This window comes from Penicillium cinerascens (assembly GCF_028974065.1).
Source record: "Penicillium cinerascens strain IBT 15544 chromosome Unknown contig_16_segment0_segment0, whole genome shotgun sequence".
Lineage (NCBI taxonomy): Eukaryota > Fungi > Ascomycota > Eurotiomycetes > Eurotiales > Aspergillaceae > Penicillium > Penicillium cinerascens.
The window spans coordinates 2,712,572-2,736,560 of NW_026695286.1; the positions used below are offsets into that span (position 1 = coordinate 2,712,572).

At 52.0% G+C, this 23,989-nt stretch overlaps 5 protein-coding genes across 5 annotated transcripts; 1 reads left to right on the plus strand and 4 right to left on the minus strand.

The window, feature by feature from the left end:
• Window positions 1-13: 13 nt before the first annotated feature.
• N7498_001006 (uncharacterized protein) lies at window positions 14-5,546 on the minus strand (the record flags this gene model as incomplete). Its single annotated transcript, XM_058448069.1, has 4 exons — window positions 14-3,606; window positions 3,681-4,125; window positions 4,178-5,304; window positions 5,480-5,546. 4 exons carry the CDS (start codon window positions 5,544-5,546, stop codon window positions 14-16), a joined length of 5,232 nt encoding a protein of 1,743 aa, XP_058313480.1.
• Window positions 5,547-6,206: 660 nt separating this feature from the next.
• On the minus strand, window positions 6,207-7,647 carry N7498_001007 (uncharacterized protein; the record flags this gene model as incomplete). Its single annotated transcript, XM_058448070.1, has 5 exons — window positions 7,363-7,647; window positions 7,196-7,314; window positions 7,082-7,143; window positions 6,652-7,027; window positions 6,207-6,593 (listed from the first exon to the last, which is right to left on the minus strand). Exons 1-5 carry the CDS (start codon window positions 7,535-7,537, stop codon window positions 6,207-6,209), a joined length of 1,119 nt encoding a protein of 372 aa, XP_058313481.1. The 5' UTR covers window positions 7,538-7,647.
• A 1,349-nt stretch (window positions 7,648-8,996) lies between these two features.
• N7498_001008 (FMP27 family protein) lies at window positions 8,997-17,789 on the minus strand (the record flags this gene model as incomplete). Its single annotated transcript, XM_058448071.1, has 3 exons — window positions 8,997-9,048; window positions 9,104-9,204; window positions 9,255-17,789. 3 exons carry the CDS (start codon window positions 17,787-17,789, stop codon window positions 8,997-8,999), a joined length of 8,688 nt encoding a protein of 2,895 aa, XP_058313482.1.
• A 921-nt stretch (window positions 17,790-18,710) lies between these two features.
• N7498_001009 (uncharacterized protein) lies at window positions 18,711-19,500 on the minus strand (the record flags this gene model as incomplete). The annotated part of the gene is made up of 4 exons (XM_058448072.1): window positions 18,711-19,012; window positions 19,067-19,183; window positions 19,243-19,356; window positions 19,422-19,500. 4 exons carry the CDS (start codon window positions 19,498-19,500, stop codon window positions 18,711-18,713), a joined length of 612 nt encoding a protein of 203 aa, XP_058313483.1.
• Window positions 19,501-20,621: 1,121 nt separating this feature from the next.
• Window positions 20,622-22,366, plus strand: N7498_001010 (translation initiation factor 4B; the record flags this gene model as incomplete). Its single annotated transcript, XM_058448073.1, has 4 exons — window positions 20,622-20,652; window positions 20,886-20,960; window positions 21,041-21,334; window positions 21,390-22,366. 4 exons carry the CDS (start codon window positions 20,622-20,624, stop codon window positions 22,364-22,366), a joined length of 1,377 nt encoding a protein of 458 aa, XP_058313484.1.
• Window positions 22,367-23,989: the final 1,623 nt, after the last annotated feature.

The window sequence follows — 23,989 nt, forward strand, 5'->3', positions numbered from 1 at the left end:
AGCACGGAACTGCTCAAGTCAGAATCATCCACCAGAACTCGCGTACCTTCCAGCCCGTGTAGCCCCCGGTTTCCTCTCGAGTTACCACGCCCACGTCGGCCAGCCAACCCAGCAGTAACTCGATCTCCCAGGCGCCTAGAGCAGGTTTGATCATTCCGCTGATGGTCTGCGCACTTACACCCTCACGAATGGCAACGCAGCCAATGACGGAGGCAATGGCCATTTCCCAGATGGGCCGGATGAGGCCCCCGTGAATGTCGAACCAGAAGGGGACCTTCGGCGCAGTGCCGTCTTCTTGGAATGCTGGCGGTGGCGGAGGACCTATGGATTCAATCCGTTCCTGGAGCGGGTTCCCGTAGACGTATGAAGTGGTCGGGTAGATATCAATGGAGAAGCGGAGTTTAGACCTGTCAATTTGTCTTGTAAGATACCCGCCAGTGGTCAGCCCGAACTTGGCCTTCGGGGCGTCGCGTGGCTTGAGAGTGAGACGGCCAGCAGCGGCGAGGTTAATCAGCGTGAGGATGTCACCATCGTCCGCAGCGTAATTGACCTCGAGGCTGCCTCCACTTTGGAACTGCGGGTCTAGAACGGTTGTTTTGTAATGAACTGCGCGACGTAGAATAGTGCATTCGATCGTGCGCTTGCGGTTGATCTGCTGCAGGAGGTGATCGGTGATATCGTAGTTGCGACCTGGTACGATACGGCCCCGGTTGCCCATGCCGATGATTCGGTCTGTCAACAGACACTGAGTAGCGGACTCGACCAGGGGCGCACCGAAGCGACTCAGGGTCTTTCTCGCTTCTTCTGGTCGATATGCTAGTTCCGGTGTGACGATGTTCGCACGAACCCATGACTTGGCGACTTCCAGGCGAGCGATCTCGGCCTTTCGTGGTCCTGCTGGTGCGGCTTTTCCGGTGTCCATGGGAACGGCGAACGGCACACGGGTTGTGAGAGTGCGCTTGTGGGTCGTGGTGATCATCGACGTGGTTCCAAACAGCTCATCACCGTTGGTAACGGGATCTTCGCGAAGTTCGAAGATGCTATCGAACTGTTCGCGGGTCGCCGGGAGAGAGGGAGCCCTCTCAGATGTGGTGACGTCGAGTTCGATATTCGCCCACTCGACGACTGCCGGCCAGTTGTACTTTTCGAGGTTCGAATAGTCGATTTTCGGGACCCGTCCCTTCTTGTATGCCTCGAGGAATCGTTCTTGGAAATCACGCTGCATCTTGAGGATCTGCAGTCGATTCCTGCTGAGAATTGACTTCGCTCGATCGTGTATGAAATTTGGGTCTTCAGAAGGAAATGCTGCCGACACAAGTTCCCAATCAATCACTCTGGCCTCCCATCCACCGGCCAGCACCCGGACAACGACAATGGCTGCCATGATCTTCCGATACATCGTGTCAGAGATTGTGGTAGTGAGTCGCTGGCGCCGAAGCGGCGGCTTCAAGCCATCTCGCTGGGTTTCTTTGCGCGCCTCCAGCGAGGTGTCCACTGCATCCAGGCGACGTTGTCTCGGTACAAACTGTGATGATCGGCGGGCCTTTCGGGTTTGATTGGGCGGACGAAGTCCTGAAGGTACCCTGACCGGCTGGTCGATGTCGAAGCGAATATTCCCCTCGATTGGGGCTGCGTGGAACGTATTTTGATCAAGGGCCTGGTCGACATATGGGTGGTGTTCAAGAATGGCATCGAAGAACTCCCCATGATTAAGCTCCCACTTAAGGATCTTGTCCGATGTGCTCGATGGGTCTTCTGTCTGGCGCGCCAGTTGTGTCAGGTGCTGGACAGAGTTCTCAACTTCAAGTGGTAGCATAGGCAGCTTGTCCTTCGTCTGTCGACCTCTGGCAAGTCGAGCTCCTGTGGTAAAAGTGCCACTTTGCGGATAGAACATCTGACCCGGGTTCATCAACAAGTTGGTAGATCCAATGGCAGATACGATCTTCACCGGTCGTTCGATCCTGGGTCTTCCTCTCGGCCGTGGAGCAGGTCGAGCAATCGATGTATGAATAGTGCCCGAAGAATCTCCTTCCGCTGGCCGACGTTGAGTTGTCAAGAGGCGCTTGGTCTTAGAATTTCTGGTATCGATCTCGCCCTCCAATTGTCTCATAAGCGCTCTGTTGACCTGGCGCTCTTGCCTCTTCTCTTCATTGACAGCGAATGCAGGTTTATGGTGCAAATGAACAGTCGTATTGGCCACAACAGGCAGTTTGAACCTCTGGGTGATAGGCACGTTTTGCCTGATCAAGATGGGGTCCACATCCACGTGAGGAGAATAGGAGATCCTCGGCTCGCGGGGGTCTGTGGCCAGTACTTGCTGCTGCATGCCCTTGACCAACGGATCGTTTGGAGAAATATCAGGCTTCGCCAAGATGGTTCTTGTAACCATCACCCCTTTAAGATCTCTGCCACTGAAAGTCAATTGGCGAAGCTTGCCGGAATCAACGATGTTCTTGATCGATGTTTTGATAGTCCGCATGTCCGGCCTCTCTTTGCGGTTGTATTTCATCCAGAAAGTCACAAACGGATACCAAATCTCGTTTCCAGATGGGTAGGCGCCACCGGCCTTTTCCACGATCTCCATGATGATCTTCCGCCGAATGATGGAAATAGAACCGCCTCTGTCGGCCGCCGCATGCCTTTTTGCATTCTTTGGCGAGTCTGACGCAACAGACGGGGACATCTCCTTGGATGAAATCGTTGGCTGTGAAGCCTTGATTGACTGGCTGACGGAACCATTGGGTTGTACCGACGATGAATCCTTGTTGTTAACGTGATCTGGAGATTCAAGTCGGCGTCTTTTCGGCGTTTTTCCTTGATCCACTTCAATACTCAGCGGGTGTACAGCAGCACTCTTGGCTCGACTATTTGTCGAAACTGTTTTTGCTTGTGCTGTTGACTGCACGATCTGTGGCGAGTCTTCAGCGTCACCAGATTTGGTCTGGTCAGCTTTATCAGTATCAATACGGGGTCGTTTGATGTTCCTTCCCCGATAAAATGTTGAATCGCTCGCCTCGGTTGGAGTAGGGGAATCGATCTGATCCAAAACACCCTTGGGTCGCTTAGACCGCCTTGTGGTTGAAGGGGTGGGTGTCAAAGGAGTAATTTCATGGGCAACGGACCCTGGAACACTCAGACCGGTCCCCTCGGCATCCGAGTCGTTGGCATCCTGGACAAACCATGGAAAAGAGGCCAATTTGTCAGATTTGAAAACTGCAATCCGGCTTTGTTTCGGACGACCTTGTCTCTTTCCTGCCGGCCTCCTCTTGCCCTGAGGCGTAATATAAACACCTGCAGTGGGACGGTCGATGAGCAAAACATTGTACTCAGTCCACGTTTCATCCATGCCCCTGGCTTCGAATCTCTCTTTCCTAGATAGGCCATCCATTTGCCTCTGTTTGCTTTTAACCGTCCTGGAGGGTGTGAATTCCAGGGCCTCGGGGGGTTCCTCAATGACTCGCGAATTCGAAGTTTGAGGGGTATTTCTAGCCATTTTCATCACGGTTGCTCGGTTCAAAGACCCTTTAGGGCGACCAGTACTTTTAGTTGGGACGGGTGATTGCATCGGGGTTCCAAATAGAATTTGTCCCGGGCCTTTTTGGACAGCTGTTTTGTTCGGTTAGTGATATAGTTTTAAACAAGTTTCAATTGTGGATTGAAAAGCGGACAAGAGATCATACCAAAAGTGCCGTCTGTCATCTGGACTGCCTTGGGATCGGCGCTCGAAAGCAGGTAATTTGATGGTCTGCACGCAGCGACACATTCGAACAAACTGGCCGTGCCATTCTTCACCAAGGGCTGGGAAGGTGGGCCTGAAGGGAGTCCGTATTGGTCGAGTTGTGGCTTAGCGTCAGGAGGTGGAAGTTGGGCCTTGTTTGCTTTGCCAGTCTTGCCCGCAAACTCAACAGCTTCCCACGAGGAATCACCGGCCTCGACTATTTTCGCAAAATTCCTGGCAGAATAGTGGATGTAGTAGAACACAGTTTTGTCGATGGCTGTATCTCGCACAATTGCCAAATGCCGAATATGAAGTGGCTGAGAGAGTTGCCAGCAGTCGGTCAAACGATGCAAAATACTTTCGGAGGGTCTGCGGTAGAATGACCCGAATAAGATCCGGTTGATATTCTTGGTACGGTCAGTTATCATGACGGCTCCGAGAAGGTAGCTTCAAACATACCACATTGGCTATTCCGGTCGTTCCAGCTCTGTCAATGATGTCAAAGAGCTGGTTGCCCGTAATACGATCCGGCGTCCAGGACGGTACTGTTCGTCCAGCCTCCAGCACATTGTCCTCTTGTTTCACAACCACATCGTCTTCATCTGCGCCTGAGGATCTTCTCTGCCCGGTATCATCCATTTCCATTTCGTCGTCCACCTCCGCTCCATCACCGTCGTCTTTGATCAGGTCGTTCCGGGTATACTCATGGAACTTCTCCATGTCCCTCTCCGTAGGTTCACGGACCAGCATGACACATGGGTGTAGCCGATCGTACTGGGACTGTGCCCTCACGCGCTTGATAACCCCAATGCGCTCAAACTTCCGAAGGGCACGAGAAAGAATTCTCCATCGCCAATTATCATTGAAACCGAGCTGTTTCTTGAGGTCATTGCGTGTGATGATGCCATATTTCTTGAGAATCTCAAACAGGCTGCTGATGAACGCGGCAAAGTCGATCATGGGTCGATCATGGGTCCCCTGGGACTTTGAATCGCTCGCTTCGCCGATTGCAGACTGCGAAAATCGACGAAGAGTGCAGAGACTGGTTCGTGCTGCTTTGATTTGGATTGCGCGCTTCTCGATGTATCCCTTACGTACCAATGCATCGGTTCGTTTGGGAACAGATCGTTTGTCTTGGCCACTGAGTTTCACCAACTCTGTTTGCGCGACGCCAGCATGGCCGTACGAAGCAATGATAGAGAGCAAGACGAACTCTGAAGGTGGGACCTTGTTGTCATCAGGCTCATGGCCGGCAATCGCAACCCACATTCTCTCGGTGGACACAAAGATCCGGAGCTGCGAAGCCGATCCAGGAGGGGCTTCATCTTGGGGCTGATCAGATTTTTCCGCTTCGGTGCTCGCCTGGGAATTTTGGTTAAACTGGCTGTCAAGCTCTTCCGCTTCATCGAGGCTGAGTCGATTCCATTCACCGTTCTTTCCCACAGACACCTCAGGATTGCGCGTCAGCCATGACCAGACCTTTACTTTGAAGAGACGATCAACAGTCTGTTGCAGCTGAGAGGCACTCTTGGAGTGAGTCTGGTAGAAAGTGTCAATAGACTTGAGGACCTCCGGCAAGGTCGTGCCTGCTAAATGATCAGTGATTATTCAGGAGATTAAGACAAAAGCATCGCCAAATCCCGAGCATCTACCCGTTTTTGCACACAAAAAATGGCCAGGCACATACATGCACGGCGGGTATACATCGTGCTGAGTAAAGTGGGTCTGAGAGGCTCTAGAGTGCAGGTATAGAGCACGCACCTTGGTTGCCGCAAAGCGCGACCTCGTTGAGCAGGAAATCTATCAGTTCCTGTAGACTGGGCGCCATGGCTAGCCCATAATGGTATGAAATTGGAGGAAAAGGTAAAGGGGGATGTTTAGAGCATGAAGATGTCAGAGAGGGATGGAATTTAAAAAGTGAAAAGTGTGCTTCGAACTCGCGTCACTTGAATTCGGTTTTCGGCGCGTGAGTCACGTGTGATTGTCCGCTTCCATGCCTTGGAAATCGGGCGTCAATGTCTTTTCTGCACGCCCCTAAGCAAACAAAATGCTTCTCTGGTTGCCTGTAATAGGAAAACCTATAAGCAAATAAAATAGTTACTAGAACTGGTAGTTCAGCTCGTCGAAAAGCAATGGCAAATAGGCTTGCGTTGACGCCACTGTTACCAAACAGACCAGGGTCGGTACGATTCTCAGTAATTGCTGTTATTAAAGAGCCAGCGATGTAGAAAACTTCTAAAGAATCCAAGTCATTTGCACGGTGCGTGGAATGGATTGTTTTGGATTACTTGGGATGTGAACCTTGGGAAAGGTATAGAATCACGCTTGCTAGATCAGAGGGTATCTATATACTTTAACACAGCTGAGAACCAAAAGCATAAGTCCGCCAATGCCAAACCGAAATCTAAATGCAACCCAAATGAAATCTGCAAATCCGTTCGGCAAAGTCGACAAAATATCATCAAGTCATAACTGTTACAGATTACTTCTACTTGGCTTCCAAGTCGCCGGTCTCCTCTGTCTTTTCTTTGTGGTCGCCGTCAACACCATCGGGCATGTTCTCGACGTTCTGAGAAACATTGTTGGTAACGCCGTTGGCCGCATCAGGGCAGTGCGAGGGGCCATCCGAGCCATTGACGGAGGGAGAGGACGCTGCGCTCTGTTTGTCGCGACCCCCCCATGGCATAAAGCGTTCTTGTACGGACGCAAAACGGGTGCGAGCAGTGGGCGCAGAAATATCGTCAACCCAGAGAATACCGCCCTGGCCGCGGTTCTCAGCCCAGGCCTCCTTCTCACGGCGAAGATCACTCTGGACCCAAGGGATGGTGATCAACGTCCAGACACCGGCCCAGGCGAAAGGGAGAGTCCAGCCGAGCTATGGGTATGACGTCAGTCTGATTCAGGTCCTGGTATGAACAGGCAACGTTACTCACCGTAAAGGCCACCGGCTCCGAGACGGTAAAAATCACGACCGTAATGGCAGCGGCGAAAATGATCGATCCTCCACTCCAGAAGCAGTTCATCTCGAAGAGCATCCGCCGGAAGTAGGGGCTGGACAGGTATCGTGTGCGCAGCGCGTACCGGTAGATCTGACCGCCTCCACCGTCGACTGCGACTACATCTTCGATGAGCGCATACAGCGCGGTCGGCATGACGGAGCCTTTGGGTGTTGAGGATATTCGGAAGGGCGCTTTGAAGCTGGCCATGCGCAGAATGTCGAGGGAGAGATGGACGATGCCGAAGTAGAACATGACGGTCGGGAGGACCATAGCGACGAGGCGTACATAGGGCTCTGCAGGAACCGTTCCACTGTACTCTAGTTAGCGTAATTCCACAGCTGGAAAGGATTGCACCCGAGCTTACACAATGAGCTCGACGGCCAGAATGAGCCAGACGATAGTAAAGTTGATGTGGAAAAAGTCCAGCTAGCACCAGTCAGCAAGGCGATCATGTATTGCTTGAGGAATCGCGTCTTACCCATGATTTCCTTGCATTCAATGGCCGGGCGCGAGAATTTTTGCGGAAGAGGTTGTGTAGACGGAAGAAGTATTCAAAGACTGAGACACCCCCCAAGCACGCCGTCACGATCGAAAAGACTTGACTAGATCAGTAATTGAACCTAGAATCCCAGAGGCTCAACGTACCCAAGTTATGCGATAGATCGGTGCAATACCATAGCACCCAGTACAGGATCAGGGGCTGGCCCAGAGTATCGACGACAAAAATGGTCCAGAAGATCGCGATGGCCTTCTTTCGCGTGTGCAGCGAATAAGGGAGCGGAGGGGGCTCGGATGGCAGAGGGCCGGTTCCTTCTTCCATCAGCGTGGCGACGGGTCGGTTCGAGTGGGAATAGGGGTGGAATAGGTCTGTTTATTTCAAGGATCACAGACACGCGCGCGGTCGGGGGATCAGGACATGTTGGGTTTGACAGGGAACTAGGGGTCTGCCAACCAGACTTGGAGTAAAAGAATAGGAGGAGAAGAGGCGATAAGGGAGTCTAAATCTAGTTTTTTTTGGGTCGGCCGGAAACGACGGAGTGTACGGGTACTTCCATGACCAGACAAATTGGGCGTGGTCGCAAGTACCTGACGTAAGGTATTCCCCATGATGTCATCACCTCAACTTGCTCTGTTGTAGTTATTTGTTTCACTATTACTCGCTTCTATTCCTCCTCGATATTGCCAAGGTAATCTATTTCTCGGCATTGCTCAGCCATTCCCACGCTCTCTGGTCTGTCTTGAAGACGCGGTGACGTGATCTGGCTGACGTGCACTGCCTACTATATCCGGCCGCATCAAACATTGGCATTCCATACGGGTGTTGGTGAGTTTGGATAAATACAAGGTGTGCATAAAAGAACTCATGCCAGACTGCACTCAGACTGTACATATTTTGTGACAGATAGACGAAACGCTTTGTCCTTTCTCCAATAATGCCAATGCCCCGGGTAAAACATCAGAAAACAGGAAATCGGGATTGGGACGTAGAACTCCCGGGCGCCGATCCCAGCCACAAGTTCAAATGCCGATCGCCGGTTCGCTCGGTTTTGGGTTTGTGCGCATAACTGTCGTCAGCTATGAGATAGCCCTTGGCATTAGATATGTAGCGTGAATGAGCGCTGAATGGTTCTCATGGTCAAGCTATCTAATGTCTAGTTCGACTGTAAACCAGATCAAATTGGAAAGGAACTCCGCATGGGAAATGCCATCGCATCACAGCTGACTCAGCGGATGTTGGATCCTCAAGGTTTCTCTGTACAGTCGGCGAGGACGGCGCCGATGTCTCCGACATTTACTAGCTCGGTAAACACTGGTCCACTCACCTGGGGCATCTTAACCTTGAACCCCGAGTGCTTTTGTATCTAACAGACATTGAAAACAGCCACGTAAGTGTACAAAGAAGATAAAATAAATCAAAGAGAAGCCACTTCGTCAAGACAGAGAAAAAAAAATATTTTAAAGTGTTAAATCAGAGAAAAAAGATGTCGCCACTCCCTCTATATATGGAGATCGAACCGAGACACGGGTATCTCTCTTCCCATCCTCACAAGATCCGAGTATTAAAAAATATCACAGATTTCAACGCCTATATACGGACCCGCTGGCACATGGAGGGTATCTCGGAGAAGTCACGGGGCCTAGAGACAAATCACAAAGGGGGTGCTTTACAGAGAGTGTGACCCGAGGATGAAGGTCACAGGGGTTGTTACAAATCGAGGATGGAAGGACTGAAATGGGGTAAATGAGGATTTGGGTGCGGTGAATTGTGTGGAAGGTGATCACTTCCGAGATATCAGTCTGCGGCCGAAGCTGCGGATTGTCCTTTTATTGCTGGGGGAGGAATGTTAGCATATGGGCGGATGGTTGGAACGTAGATGATATTTACCTGTCGTCTTGCTCAGTCCCGTTGGCTTGGACCGTAGTCATTGTCTGGCCGGAAGTCATGGGTCGGATGGGAGCATTGGTATTGACAAAGCGGCGTGACTCCTGTATAATGATTTAGCATGGTAGCAATAAAGTAACAGTAGGGAACTAACCTCCCAGCGAGAATCTACATCCACTTCACCGGCAGACCGAGAATCACCCCGAGGATCTGGATCTTCCGGGTCACGAGAATCCGAGTTCAGAGACGTTGACCTCGCCAACGGCGAAGCATTCGACTGCAGGGACTTTCGCGACGGTGCCGGCGAGTATTCGCTATTCGAGTCGTAGCTCGTCAGACTCAAGGCTTTGCTCTGTTTGGGATTCTGAAGATTGCTGGAGTTGGGAAGGAGTTGCGACGACGACGCAAGCTCGCGGAACTTTCTCTGTTGTTGCTTGGTAGGGCGATGGTGCGAGAACTTGTTTCCGAGAATAGCAGGCGCGTGCGAGATGAGCGCCTTGATCACATCCTTTTTGAGACGCAGGGCAAGGTCTAGATTCGACCATGTCTTGTTGCTATATTCGAGGACTGGCAGGCGGAAGACGAAGTCGTGCAGGTCTTCCAGATTGTGTTCACCTTTGCCTTTGTAGCTCATACAGAGGACCACGTCATGAACCTTGACTCGTGCCAGGGTCATGTAGTTCGAGGCTCGGGACATCATCTGCGACAGGTCGTCTGTAGGCTCCTTGGATTTACCACGCCTGGAGCCCTTGCTCAGAGCAAACTTTTTCTTCTCTTCGCCGGCGCTCGTGCTGTGAGCTGACAAGGATCTCTCCGTAGGCTGTTTTGCCAGCATGCGGATACTGTCGGCGGATTTCTTCTTTGACAGGCCACCGGTAGTTGCTGGACGGGGCTGTTGTCGAGCGCTGTCCGAGACTCCCAGCCGAGAGGTGTGGCTTCTTTGAATGGGCGTCATTGCAAGTCCCTTGACTTGACTCGAGCGTCGACTGGTCCTGCCCTCTTCAGAGAGCGATAAAGTCGGCTGCAATCTCAACTCAATGGAACCAGGGCCCTGGGAAGCTTGCATGTCATCCATCAGCACACTGTCATCGTCGGTAGTAGTCATGGACCGAGCCCGCGACGGATTGTTCGAGTCATCATCATCACCGTCCTCTGCGTCTGAAGCCTCAAGCGGCTTCATGTTCTTGATCATGAAGGGCGAGAAACCGCCACTTTCAAATGCGCCAGAGCCCATGTTTGGGAAGATGTATTCGAAGAGCCTTTGGCCCAGTTCACGTTCCAGCTGGATTTTGAGTGGGAACAGCGACACTTCAAAGTTGTCAACGACAGGGATGCCAGCAACAGCTTCAAGCATGTGCCACTTTACTCGCAACATGAAGTCATCCAAGGGCCGCGGCTGGTCTTCATACGGCGAGATGATCTGGGGATAGATAGCCTCGGGAAGAAGATTCAAGCCATTAATACGTTCAATGGCCACCAGGTTGTGGTTGGAACCGTCAGTATTGTCTGTGCGTTCAAACTGAGCATTCTTAAGTTGAAACTCAACCAGTGGCGCCGACGCTTCTATCATTAGATGCCAGACAACCTCGCTCGCAGAGATGCTCCAGCGCAAGACGCCATTCGTAGAAGCACTAGGGTCAGCGCGGCGTTGGGAGGTGGTAATCGCCTTCATCATGAAGAACAACTCGTCCTCGCACTGAGACAGATCGCGCTCGAGAGCCAATCGGTCGTCCCAGCCCTGCTTATCCAGGTACTTGGCATTGATCTGGAAGTATTCTTTGATCTCTTCGAGTTGACGGATGCGCGCTTGTAGCTTAAACACAGCTTCTGGGGCACCACGTAGGTCGCTAAAGTCGGAGGTGAGCATGATCTTTTCCAGGCGCTCATTGCGGACCTTTTCGAGTGGTTCGCTATAGAGCATAAGATCCAAGACAATAATGTACAGGGAATAGTACTCTGCCGAGTCACAAATCGCGCGGAAGTGAGGGAAATCAACACTAATCTGATCCATGCGGGTTTCGTCGCCTCCAGGGTGTGGTCCCTGGTGACCCTTAGCAACCTCCTCATTGTACTTCAAGCGAAGGTTGTTATACTTGTCGTAGCGAAGGCTGGCGGAGGTCTTTTGCACGATGCGAGAGAATCCGAACGGATTCAGCTCAAAGTCAAACATCGCTTCAAGGGTCAACCAAGGAGGCCAAGCGGATCCAGGCGCATTGCCGTACTTGTTGCCTGCGTACAATTGCAGATTGGCCATGAGGTTTTTCTGCGTGGCAACAAAGAACTGAGCACCGTCCATTTCGAGAGAGAACCGGCGCTGCACCAAGCCGCTAACATCGTCCGAGACACGCTCTTTGTCCATGATGGAGACAACCTTAAGTTCCATGCCTTTGGCAGCCACCAGTAACACGGATCTGCGGTTCTTCTCGCTCATAAGTTGGATCTGAGGAGCAATGAGTCGCAAGTAGTAGCTGTTCTGCGGCGTGAACTCGGGGGCGATATTTTCACTGGAAACGTCCGAGTTTTCGGGTGATTGAGTGTTCGAGTCCGACGGTTCGTTCTCCTCGGCATTCACATAGCGCTTGGCGTCATTGAGCAGCTGCTCAATGCGATCTTCCACATCCTCGTCATCATTGTCACTGCGAGTCTGTGTCTTGGACATCTTGGGTTGCTTCCGCTTGTTCTTATTTTGTTCTTCCACGATGTCCAGAATGAATTTCACTGCTCGTCGAGACATGTAGTAAACGAAACCACGTCGCTGGCTAACCTGATGACTGTACCGCAGAATGATGTTTCGGAGGGAGTTGTTCCACTTCAATTGCACATTGTGGATCATGAAACGATTGTTGAATTCGCTGGAGAAATCATCAGCGGCCGAGGAATAAAGGTCGTCAATTCCAGAAGTTCGGCCATCCTCCCCATCTAAACCCGTTCGAGAGGAAGCATTGCTAGGAGCCGGACGGTCGCCGCCAAGGTTGTTGGGATGCGGCGTTCGTTCATCGCGTGCCAAATGCCTCTCAAGTCGGTTAAGAGTGGAGATCAAGAACTTCCGCCGTCTCGTGAGAGATTCCGATTGACGAAGGTACACCTCATGTTGTTCTTTCAGAGCCGGGTCATGATCCACGTCCTTCATCAGTCTAAGTTGCTGTTCACCAATAGTACGTTCAAAGTTGCGAATTTGACCTTCAACAGTTGCGAGGCGATCCTTGGTCAATTCGATCTGTACGCGGCGAGGATCGTGGGTCTCGGACATGACACATTCGTGAGTAGGCTCGTCCCCAAAGGTACTATAGCCAGTCTGTTCCGGTCCGATATCACCATGGTCTGTTTGGCGAAAGTAGGTGAACCGAGGAGTGAAGGCAAGCGGGAGAATTTGAGTTTTCGGGTTTGACTCTTGGGGAAGAATCCAGTCGGGTTCCACGAAATCATCCATGTCGATCCAGTCCAAATTTTGGTCGGGAATGGTGAATCGAGAGAGATCAACAGATGGCAGTGGGCTCTGGAAAGTCGAGATGATATCATTTCTATTATTCTCAATATCCTCGGCTGTGGTACCTTCAATGGTAGCGGAAACAGCCCGGAAGTCGGCCGATTGCAAATCAATCAAAGCCTGATTCATGCGCATCGCGGTTGTCTGGGTCTGCTTGGTACGGCCACGGTTGTGAGTCCTGACTAGTTCACGTCGCTGATGAATGTCGAGCTTCAAAGAATCCAGGCGGACCTTGAGACCGGTCGCTGTCACAGCGTTCTCAGAGTAGTCTTCACGGTCCTTGTGCTTGTAGATATGGGCGACAAACAAGGGCGCAAGAAGAAGCTTGTATTTAACAGTTGCCAAATGCCGATTAAATTTCTTGCTCGTCTTAGTGATACCCGGAAACAGCGGACCCTGGCGAACAGGGAGAGACATGATGCCAGAGAAGAGCGACCACCAGTTGAAGAAGTGGGTAAAGAAGCGAGGAGTAAGATGGACTGTATTGTAGCTTGAAGATGGTTGGATGTCATCAACGGCCCAATTTCTACATTGAGGCGCAATGACTGAAACAGACAGGTGAATATGGTCACTGCGGAATCCACGGAATGCATCGTAATTGGTGCGCTTGGCTGGGTCGACAAACTTGGGGTTCTTGAGAACCACATCGTAGTGCGGTCTGAATGAGAAGGTGCGTGAATCGTCGTCAACGTCACGCTCAAACACCAACCCAGTTGCCCACTTCACGTCACCTGAAAGCTTCATGACAACCTTCTTGAAGTGGGCCGCATTCTTTTGCTCGCTGGATGCTGAGCTATTGTCCAAGTCTTCTGTTGTCGACTCATTGGCCCATCGAGCCTCTGCGCTGTAATCAGGGATTGCGAGCACATATTCGCCACTCGTCACACTCATGAACTCCATTGGATCATCGCTGGTGTGAATTTCCCACTTGACATCTCTTCTCCAACACATGACAAAGCCGCTTCCGAATCCTGTCACCACATACGGATCGCGAGAACCTTTGAGACGCAGATGAACGTCACCGTCCTCCTTCCAGAGAACCCTGATCCGGGAGTGGAAGCTCAGACGAATCTTATCCCAGAAGCCAACCCGTTCGGAAGGATCAATTTCGGGTTTGGTGAAACCTTCGATGATTTTCATCATGTCCTGAATCACGGGCTGATACGAGACGCCCCATGAAATACTTGTTGGCAAGCTTGTGTTGATCTCAAAGGTAGGATCCGAATACGTCTTCACCGGCGTCACAGATCGCCAGACCTTGATATGGAAAGGATCAGTGTGAGACTTGTCGGGTAATTCGGTTGAAGGAACAAGTTCCACGTCCACTTCTCTTGCAGATTCATGGTCTCTGAATTCTTCTGCGATGACAAAGTTTGTCCGTAATGACCAGCTGGGAAGCCTTGGAGACTGGCCAGGGCGCAGAGCTGGAATATGCAGCAGGTCCAGAGGATAATCCCGCAGGTTGACACGAGCTTCACCCATTTCAAGATTGAAGCTCATTGGAATAAGCAAGCCATACTGCATATCCATGGGCATTCCCTTCCCGATGCGATTAAGGAATGTGGGAAGTTCGTCCATGGGAAACGAGGGCTTGTCGATAATAAGGTTCACGTCGCTAATGAGTACTGACATCAAACCCGGCCTATTCGGAATAGCAAGAATGGTCTCGGTCTCTTTCGCGTCGTCCGGCGGCTCATCAGCACCAGAAAACAAGTTGCGCACCTCCTTGATAGAAGTTCCCTGAAACCTGAGTGCAGCATCAATCTTCTCCTTCCAAACCTGCGCATTATACTGCTGCAGACGGTTCCATGCCGCGTCTGTGGAGATCTTGTATTCTGAAGACAGACAGGTCGCACCTTCGGTATCATAGCGGAACTTTCGACCCCGGCCATGCTGCTTCGGCTGCTGCTGCTGCTGCTGTTCTTCTTGTCTTGGTCGCGAATCCGCACTCCTACTCCTCCGAGTGTCTTGACTGGTTCGCTCACTGCGCAGCGTTCGATTGCTTGACTTGGCCCGCAGCCTTGATGAAGCACGCTTTTGATCCGTTTCCCTAACCTTGTGCGCCTTCAACAAGAAGGCTTCTTCACGAGCAAGGCGCTGGGTCTGCTCAACCAAGCCGGTCCGGTAGATGCAACCCAGCTTCCATTCGAAGGCATCATCCTCCATTTCGAAGAGGAGAGCCTTGCTGCGAATGGAGATTCTGGGCACCTTCTTCGGCCCCTCAGGTGCGCGAACAGACACGAAATCTCTGCACCGGTTCTTGAAGCGGTGATGCAGCTGTTTGAATGACTTGGAAGTATTAATCAGATTATCAAAGATTCGGTGCATCACCATATGGTGAGGAACACCCAGCCGAATGAAGTCGGCGGCCAAGTCAATGGATCTCTCTTCGGTGAACTGGCCGGACTGCTTCATTCTCATCTTGCGGAAATCGAGCCGTACGTTGTTCATGCTTCCAATTCTTGCCCATACTCCCTTGAGCTTGGGCGCCTCGGCGTGTAGACGAACAAGGTTAGCCTTGACATGCGGCGTGGAAAGACGTTGGGAGCCACCAGCTAACCCATAGATCTGTAACATCATTGGAGGGTCATTTGGAAGGTACGCCTTGAGTTGAACGACTGTCGCCTTGGCATCGAAAGTGACTAGCTCACCCTTCTGGGAGGAGTGGGATGATGGCGGCGGTGGCGGCAACGATATGCTCGGGGCACCTTTCTGTTTTCCTGTAGGTTGCGGGGTGTTCCGAGGCAGAGGCGTGATGACATCTTGAATCACCGAAGTCGCAACGCCCAAACAATAGAAGCGATAGAGCGAGTATTGAAGATATATGCCTTTAAAAACAGAGTTGACATGAAGGACCGGTCCCATCCGATCGCTCTGTGTGCTCAATGCGATTTCAAACCGAGGAAGCGAGAAGAATGGCTCGGGCTCAAGATAATCATCCGATTCGATAACGAATCCATCAAATCCACGTGCATGGAGTGCCAGACGTCGGCCATCTGTGGCGCCACGCTTGATGTTTTTCGGAGGTGACGTTGGGGTGAACCTAAATGGAGATTCGTCGCCGATCGTGGAATGACTGGAGGTACGTCGCCGGACGATGCTGCCAGCAGCGTGCTCGGTTTTCTGGGCTTTGTATTCGGCTGTCCAAGATTGCAGTTGCAAGGAGACACCACGGGAAATTTCGGACACGGTATTATCGACACCAGCGACTTCCAAGCTAAAGCCTGTGGCCTCGAATGAAAACTGAAGTAGCCACGGTGGAATTCGCCGCAATGGGCTTGTCTTGCGTTCAAAGGGCATTGCAGCCCGTTTCTGTGGTTGCAGGTGTGTCCGGAATTGTTCAAAGACTTGGCGGATCCCCCGATTGACTTCACTATTGATCATGTGTATGGAGCACTCGTTCAAGCTTCCTGAGGCAATGACACACAGTTCCGGACTTGCATTAAGATGGGCCTTGAGCTCCATGCTTTCAGTGGTCAGCAGATTATGCTTGTTACCAGCAGGTGTCTGGTAGTAGAATTTGTGTGATGTCACCCGATAGACAGACGACAGAGAATAGTGTGCACCTCCCTCGATGGAATGCGAAGATTCGATGTCAAGCGAAATGGAAGAGATGGACGAAATCAGGAGATTGTAATCGTCGGGTTTGCCAGACTCTTTTTCGATGGGCAAGACAAATCGAACCACAGGTTCATGGACGGATAGCTTGATGCTTGCCTTTGGTAGCAAACGAGAAATCAGTTGGTGGTTGTCCCGCTTCTTTGACCTAGGATAAGACGCTCGCGCCTGTGCCAATTTCAAGAATCGAGAGACATGCTGGGGTTGCATGTCCAGAGAAGGTGACGTGATAACTAGGTTGGCAAAGAGAACATTGGAGTTGCGCTCTTCCGGGTTCTCATCTTCAAACGCGCTCACAGTTTTCGAGGGTAGTGTGGTTTTGATTGTTGTCGTAGCCATGGGGATGTAGAGAATATTGTCAGTCTCGCCCGAGTCATCACCCAAGCTGACCGAAAGGGAAATTGCAGCGAGCAGTGCTTGGTGCGCAATGTCGTTCCGCTGGAAGTACATGCGATGCTCCGGGCTCTTCTGGTCCATTCGGTGAAGATCGACACCGATCTCATGTGATACGACATTCAGATAAACGGGATTCTGACCAGCAGAAAGGGATTCGAGACCACGGGAGAGGCGAAAGAAACTCAAGGCGACTTGGATCTCTTGTATACCGCGAAGGAGAGAGCTGGCGAACTCCTTCGAATCTGCCACTGTTTGGACAATCGTATCATCTCGGCTGCCAGGCTTGTCAAGTTCCTCCACGAAGTCCGCAAATGACATCTCGTCGTCCGTCTCGGGGATCGCAGGTTCTTTTTCTGTCGGCTTCTGGAACGATTTGATTCGTCGCAACAGCAAGCGGATATCATCGTATGGAACATGGAGACGTCCGATTTTGAGCGCCACCGAAGCATCCCGGAGGCCTTCCAAATCTTTGTAGAGCAATCCGTGGAGGTTCACACCAACGTGATCCAGAATCTCAATTGGGTCGCGACCGTCGACGGCAAGTAGGACATTTTGTACGTTCATAATCCATTCAGCCGGACGCTGTTCACGGGACATATCTTTCTTGCGACGAAAGAGCTTGCCACGTTCCACCATTTTACTCCGGGTGTCCACGGTTAACGAGAGCGATCCAACCTGGATCTGGCCGGCATCGGGGAAGACGATGGTGGTGTTGACTGCGTTGAGGTCAACCAGAGCAAGCCAATTAATCTGTCTATGGAGGCTCTTGAGGCGCTCCTTTATGCGCGTCAATGTCCTCCATGTTTTGCTCCGCGGAGTGGACCAATCGGGGGCTGCTTTGTCCTCGGGGGAAGGGCTGCCTGGCACGGGTGATCCTAACAAATCTCGAGATGGCTCGGGCTTCCCTTTGGACAGGACGGCCGTGTCTAGCGTCACCTTCAAGTCCGTCAACCGAACACTGATCCATGTCGGCTGCGCAAAGGATGGCGGATGTATCGAGAAACCGAGACCGCGGATTTCGATATGTAGACCTTCCTTCGGGGAGTAAGCGATTCGGCGGAGGGAGAAGTATCCGATGCGCTGAATCGAGATTCCGGTTGCAATGCGAACGATGGCGAAGACGAAGAAGGACGAGAGGTAGAGCAGGAGGAATCCCACGAGGATGGAGGTCGGGTTGAAGAGGGTCATCGCGAATCGCGATCAGCAGGGGCTGATCTATCGAGCTAAAAGAAGCAGCACCTCACAAGACATCGAGTGTCGCACGGTCTGGTTCAATTGTGTCGGCTTGCTGCTGGGTGAGCTTCCCGTTGTCGATCCTATCTTTTGACTGCCTTTTGGGGGGAAGCGAACGGTTGACGTGGAAGAAATTCCACGAAACCCCAGATTCGCTAGCAATGTCAACAGCAAGACGGACCGCACACACCACAGTGAAAGGGACAAGGGTGCAGGTGAAGCATGTCGGAGCTGTCAAGTTCACGACGTTGAGTCTGGAGAAAGACAGATTCATGGTTCGGACGCGCCGGAAGAACACACCCACCTGCGAGCGGAACGCTAATCTTCCAAACCGGCTTTTTTCTCCATTCGTCACTTTCTTATCTACTGTCTTCACATTTCATGTTCTTTTTCTACTTTCTAGGATGTTCATCCCTGTCACTGGCTGCATTTATACTCGCTTAATTGTCTTGTCCTTCCTATTTCACGCATAGGTCTCGTGTTGCGACTCCTGATGATTTCACGGTACAGAACCACCGTGGGGCTTTTTTTTTCCTTACCTGCGATCGGCGCTTGCTGATTCGGCCCCCTATTTATGCACCGATAGTTCGGTGGAGTGGATTGACAGATTTACGGTATAAACATTGTTCAGATTTGGTAGAAATACATGGGTTGGTATCACGGATTTGTACAGAAATTCCACCGTTGACACGTGCACGTGTGCGCGATAAGTTCTCTTTTTTACGGAGGGTCGCAGGCTGACACATCTGGGTCAAAAAGGCTCTGGCAATGCACGACGTTGTCCGTGCGCTGCCACCCAGGCTTCCGTCTATTACCCAACCCGTCGGGGGGCAGAGTTGCACTGGGGCCGTGGTGGGTAGGGCATTAAACCACCCGTTATTTGACAGGGGTGTTAGGGGTGTGAGGCACGGGCCGGGTCTTCTCTAGCTCCTCGATCTTTTCATCAAGGAGAGCAATTTCAGCCTCAATGCTCAGCAGCTTCTCGCTGAGGATGCCCCGGTATTCTTCGTCTGACAGGTGTCGGAGTGGGATCCATTTAGATTCAGCCATCCGCTGTAAAAAAGGCTTGCCCGGGTTCTGGGCCTTTTCCATCTGCCATGTATCAACCCTGTTGAAGGCACTTTGACCACAGTAGCCGAGTAGTGAGAAAATGACGAAACCAGGCACCAGGCGGCCTCCTTGGGACAAGATTAGCTGCTCTGCATCGAGAATGATTTAGGGAGGAACGGTACCCATAAGCCTCGTTACCACCCCACCAGATATGCCACCGCAGAGGGCACTGACATATGCCCGCTCTTGAGGAGAGGTCTTATCTTGAAAATGAAGCTTGATGATGTTGCTTCGCAGCCCTAGATGCAATGCACAGTTAGTCTGTTGGGCCAATAACAGAGAGATGTCCAAGACATACACCAAAAGGCTGAACCGCATGCAAACCAGTGAATACCGCACGACAGTGAGTGTACCACTGGATTGGGGGACCTGATCACACCAGCAGCTCCTCCATAAATCAAGCCCGCAGTTCCTGTGAGTTAATTAGAGATCGTCGTGTTCCTGAAAGTGTCCCCAGGCTGGGAAAGACGGACTAACCACTCAGGCCTCCCACTTTGGCAGCAGCCAGTAATGACTCCTTTTGGAAGCCAGCATCGGGATTATTTTGGCCGCTCATGTTGCGAACGATCTGAGAGAAGCATGAGCATTCCCTGATCCATCGAAGAATGAAGAGCGAGGCGATCGATAAATTGATGGCAGATACCAGTCACGTGTCCTGTGGTTATGTAATGGGACTCGGTCACGAGGGATTGTTATTTTCCTCTAGTCATTTCCTGTTTATTGGTTATTTTGGCCTAGTGGTGATCCAAAGTGCTCACTTGTAGTATTTATGTCATTTTACTCGTGGTAATTGCTGGATTTTGGTGGTTGGTGTGCAGAGAAATTGACTAAGAAAGCCCTCCCTGAATATATATCCGGAGGGCTCGGCACAGTCGCAAAGCAAAAGTCGACCAAAATATTGATCAGAATGAAAACATCGGAAAGATTTCAATGTTCCAAGTATCATCTATAGGGGGAGATGGCCACCAGGCTTGAAAGAAATTTCATTATGAAGTCTAACAGGCTAACAGAGCCGACGGATGCAAAAGGCAGGAAAGTAGCTCAGCTCAGATTCAACCTCGAGAGTACCAGGTGGGCTCAGCGCCCAGACCGCATCGCGAACAAAGAACTCCCTATCAATTCCCCCCAAGAGGGAACAGAATGGCAGAGAAGGAATCGAAAAGAAGAAAGTCATTACAGGAACACATTTCTCACGGGTCTGTACAGGGGACGTTCTCCCGTATGCAGGGCAGGCGCTCTGATTGGACTAGCGCGCCCAACTAAAAATTATCACGGATTAACTAAGGCCGCTTGGTGCAGTCCCCGATTGCCGACTTCCCCTCTGACCAACTTTTCCACGGTGGACTGTTATCCTGACACTTGACTGGAACGACCCTCTGATTATTTTCTTCCACCTTGCACGGCTCCTGGACTTCTCCCCGGGCGTCTCCGAATTTTTTTCCTCTTCTCTTCTTTCTCCAAACCCTTCTGTGTGAGAAGCGCGCACAAGTTCGCTGGCGCGTTTCTTGACCTCTTTTTACCGCAATCATGGGTTCGTGAAGCCCTCCTTCCCTTCTTTGGTCGAATGGCCGAGTGCTGTTGCGAGCAGCAAATCCTCGCCGATCGGCGCATTTGTGGTGGTTGAGCACAGCTGACGATTTTCCCCCACCAGCGCCCGCTAAATCCAAGGCCCAGAAGATGTCCCTCGGGAACTTCTTGGCTGATGAGAGTGAGTATAACGGAAATTTACAGGCCCTAGAATATTCTTAATGCTGACTGAGGGAAGGCCTTGGCTCTTGGGCCGATGAGATGGAGGACATGCCCCTCCCGTGTAAGTTGCAGGATTCCCCGCCATGACCTTGTTGACCGTATGCTGACAATCTGTATAGCCGGTATGTCTTGCCCACCGGATTACATGCTCCCCGATTCGTGTCTCGAACGACTTACTGATGTGCTGAACAGCCCCCGCGACTTCCAGCTTTGGTGCCGGCCGCCCCTCTGGTGGCATGGGCTTCGGCGGCAGCGGTGGTTTCTCCGGTATGGTGATCCTCAAACCCTAAATGGAGATATGGTTATTGTGTGGAAGGGACAATTGAAATCTGACATATGCGACTTAGACCGTATTGAGCGTGGTGGATATTCCATTCGCGAGCCCCTCGACCTCCCCACCGAGCCTCCGTTCACTTGCCACGTCGGCAACCTGTCCTTCGATGCGACCGCCGACGACATCTCCGACCTGTTCTCTGGATGCGGTGTGACCAATGTCCGAATTGTGGAGGACAAGATGACCAAGGCCCCTAAGGGTTTCGGTTACGTTGAGTTCGAGACCGTCGAAGGCCTGCAGAAGGCCCTGGATCTGTCTGGCACTTCCCTCCAGGGACGCACCATCCGCACCAGTGTCGCAGAGCCTCGTGAGTCCCCCGTGGATTCGTTTCCCAAACGGTTTCAGAACTAATGGAATAATAGCCAAGGAATCGCGCTTTGAAGCCCGTGATGTCGACTGGACCCGCCGTGGACCCCTTCCTGGCCCGCCTGAGCGCCGTATGCCCGAGCGGTCCAGCTTTGGCCGTAACATGGATGCCGCTTCTGATGCCGGAAGCGACCGCGGTGGCCGTCGCAGCAACTTCGAGGGTGACGGCAAGTTCCGTGACTTCAGCAACTGGGAACGCAAGGGCCCTCTTTCTCCTTCCGCTGGCCCTGTGCGTGAGGGTGGCCGTCCTCGTGACAACGATGGCCCTGGATCTGGCTTCCGCCGAAGCTCGCCCGCTTGGGGTGAGGGTCGTTCGCAGGATGATGGATCTCGTCCCCCGCGCCCGGAGCGCGCTCCTCCCGCTCCTACCGCTGCTGATATGGACAACCAGTGGCGCGCTAGAATGCGCCCCGACCAGGCTGCCGAGCCCAGCAACCCTCCCTCTCCCGCCGCCCCTGCTACTCGCCCGAAGCTGAACCTGGCCAAACGCACCGTTGCGGATGCGCCTACCGGCCCCGCCTCGGGTGGTGATTCGAAGGCTAGCCCCTTTGGTGCGGCTCGCCCGATCGACACTGCTACTCGTGAGCGTGAGGTGGAGCAGAAGCGTCAGCTTGCCATCCGTCAAAAGAAGGAGAGTGATGAGAAGGTCAAGGCCGAGAAGGCCGAGAAGGCTAAGCAAAAGACCCCCGGTACCGATTCGAACAAGGACGGCGTCGATACTCCCCAGGGAGCCAAGAACTTTGAGATTCTGCGACGGGCTGGTGGTGATGAGAGCGGCATGCCTGCTGACGAGGAGACCGTCGAGGAGACCGCCGCCGCTACCCCGGCTGCCGAGGAGGCCCAGAAGAAGGAGTCCGCTAACGGCAACTGGAGAACCGCGGAGGCTCCCGCTCCCACCGAAGATAACGACGGATGGAGCACCGTTGGTACGAAGCAGCGCAACAACCGTCGTGGCCAGGCCGGTCGTGCATAGATCCCTCGATACCCTCAAAACAACCACCGCTCTCGCCCGACCTGCGGCCTCTGATGCGCAGATGAGTCCGACAATGCATGCAATGTCGCACATTGATCCCGACACACTCTTTCTGGAAAAGACCTCGCTCTACCTCCCTCTCGGTGTCGGCCTGGGGTCATAATCTTGCATCTGCACTGCACGCCGAGTGCGGCTTGTGGTAGTTGTTCTATCCGACCTTTCCATCATCTTCACTCCTCTTTTGTCTCTGTTCTCATGATCTTTCCCCTTTCTCTCCGGGCTAGATTTTCGATACACATCTAGTCCTCGCTCCTGATGATTTGGCAGTCTGAAAAGTTTCCTTCCGCGGTTTACCTTATGTCTTGCTTGTTGTTGCTACCTAGCTTCTATTCCCATGCGTGATTACAGTGATTTGTCCATGATCATTACAGCCGATGCGAAATGAAGATTACCCGTTTCTCCTTTCCTTTACTTTCATCCGTCCTTCTGATCGTCCCTGGGTGATCTTGTTTTTGTCCCTTGTCTGCCGTCCTTGGGGCCAGATTGGGCGTTGGAGTGTGGACTCATGTCCCTCATCCGCAAGCCTCGCCTTTCCAGTCCCTAAGACCAGCGATGCGAATACGAACGAGTCTATGAGAGACGAGGTAGTCCACCATGAGCATTTTCCATGATCACGCATCTGTGATGACAATGAATCTCTATGTTCCCTTCAAGTTCTCTTCTCCATCTCTCTACCTGCCATAGCCTTGTGCCTCTAATTACGGCCACTTCATTCTGCCATGAGGAACGCTGGAGCCACTGTCATGCCCTTCTATTTTAGATTGAAATGCAGTCTTCATTGACACAGTTGCCTTTCACAAGCGGAGACCGTAGAGACAATATAGTACTAGTATGCACCCCGGACGGGGTCCTTGCCCTACCTCTTTTCCGCTGTGGAGTCAAGCACTGGACCACATGCTAGCCCCACTGTCCTCGTGCGGGTCAATCTCTTTTTCGTTTTTGGCAGGAAAGAAGACAGGGGGGCATGAGGAAACTATTGAACTTTGCGTTCTCCGCGCATCAATAATTGATACCGTTCTCCAAGGGATACACGACCCCGTAAAGAGACAATTGGTCGATAAGTGGCTCGCCCAGCAAGGGCGTTATAAATAGGATGGCACTAGCGACCCAGCGATGTTCAAATTCGGAATAGTCTCAACGTCCACGAGCACCAAAATGAGGTGCATCTTGTGACAGGTGAATGTCCGAAGCCACGGGGTGTTCCACTGGGGGGTATTCACCGGATTCACCGGATTCACCAGTATACCAGAACTCGATACTTGGAATTTTGATTGAAGTCTACGAGCAAAGACGAGAGAATAGATTTAGTCCAGAAAGTAAGAGAAGAAGAAAAATTGGATTGTGCCTGAGACACGTATAGCCGGTCCAGCCCATTGGACAAAATAAACAGGTGGCGCAGGTATGGAGTTGATGAACCCCCTTCAAAGACTCGCCCGGCACTGGAAATGAGTCGTGTTTCACGATCGTCTGGTCCTGACCGCTTGTCTTCTGGCTGCTTGCGTCTTGTCCAACGAGGTGTTTGTGTGTTTGTGTTCTCTCCCTGGTCGCTACCTCGGTTTATCT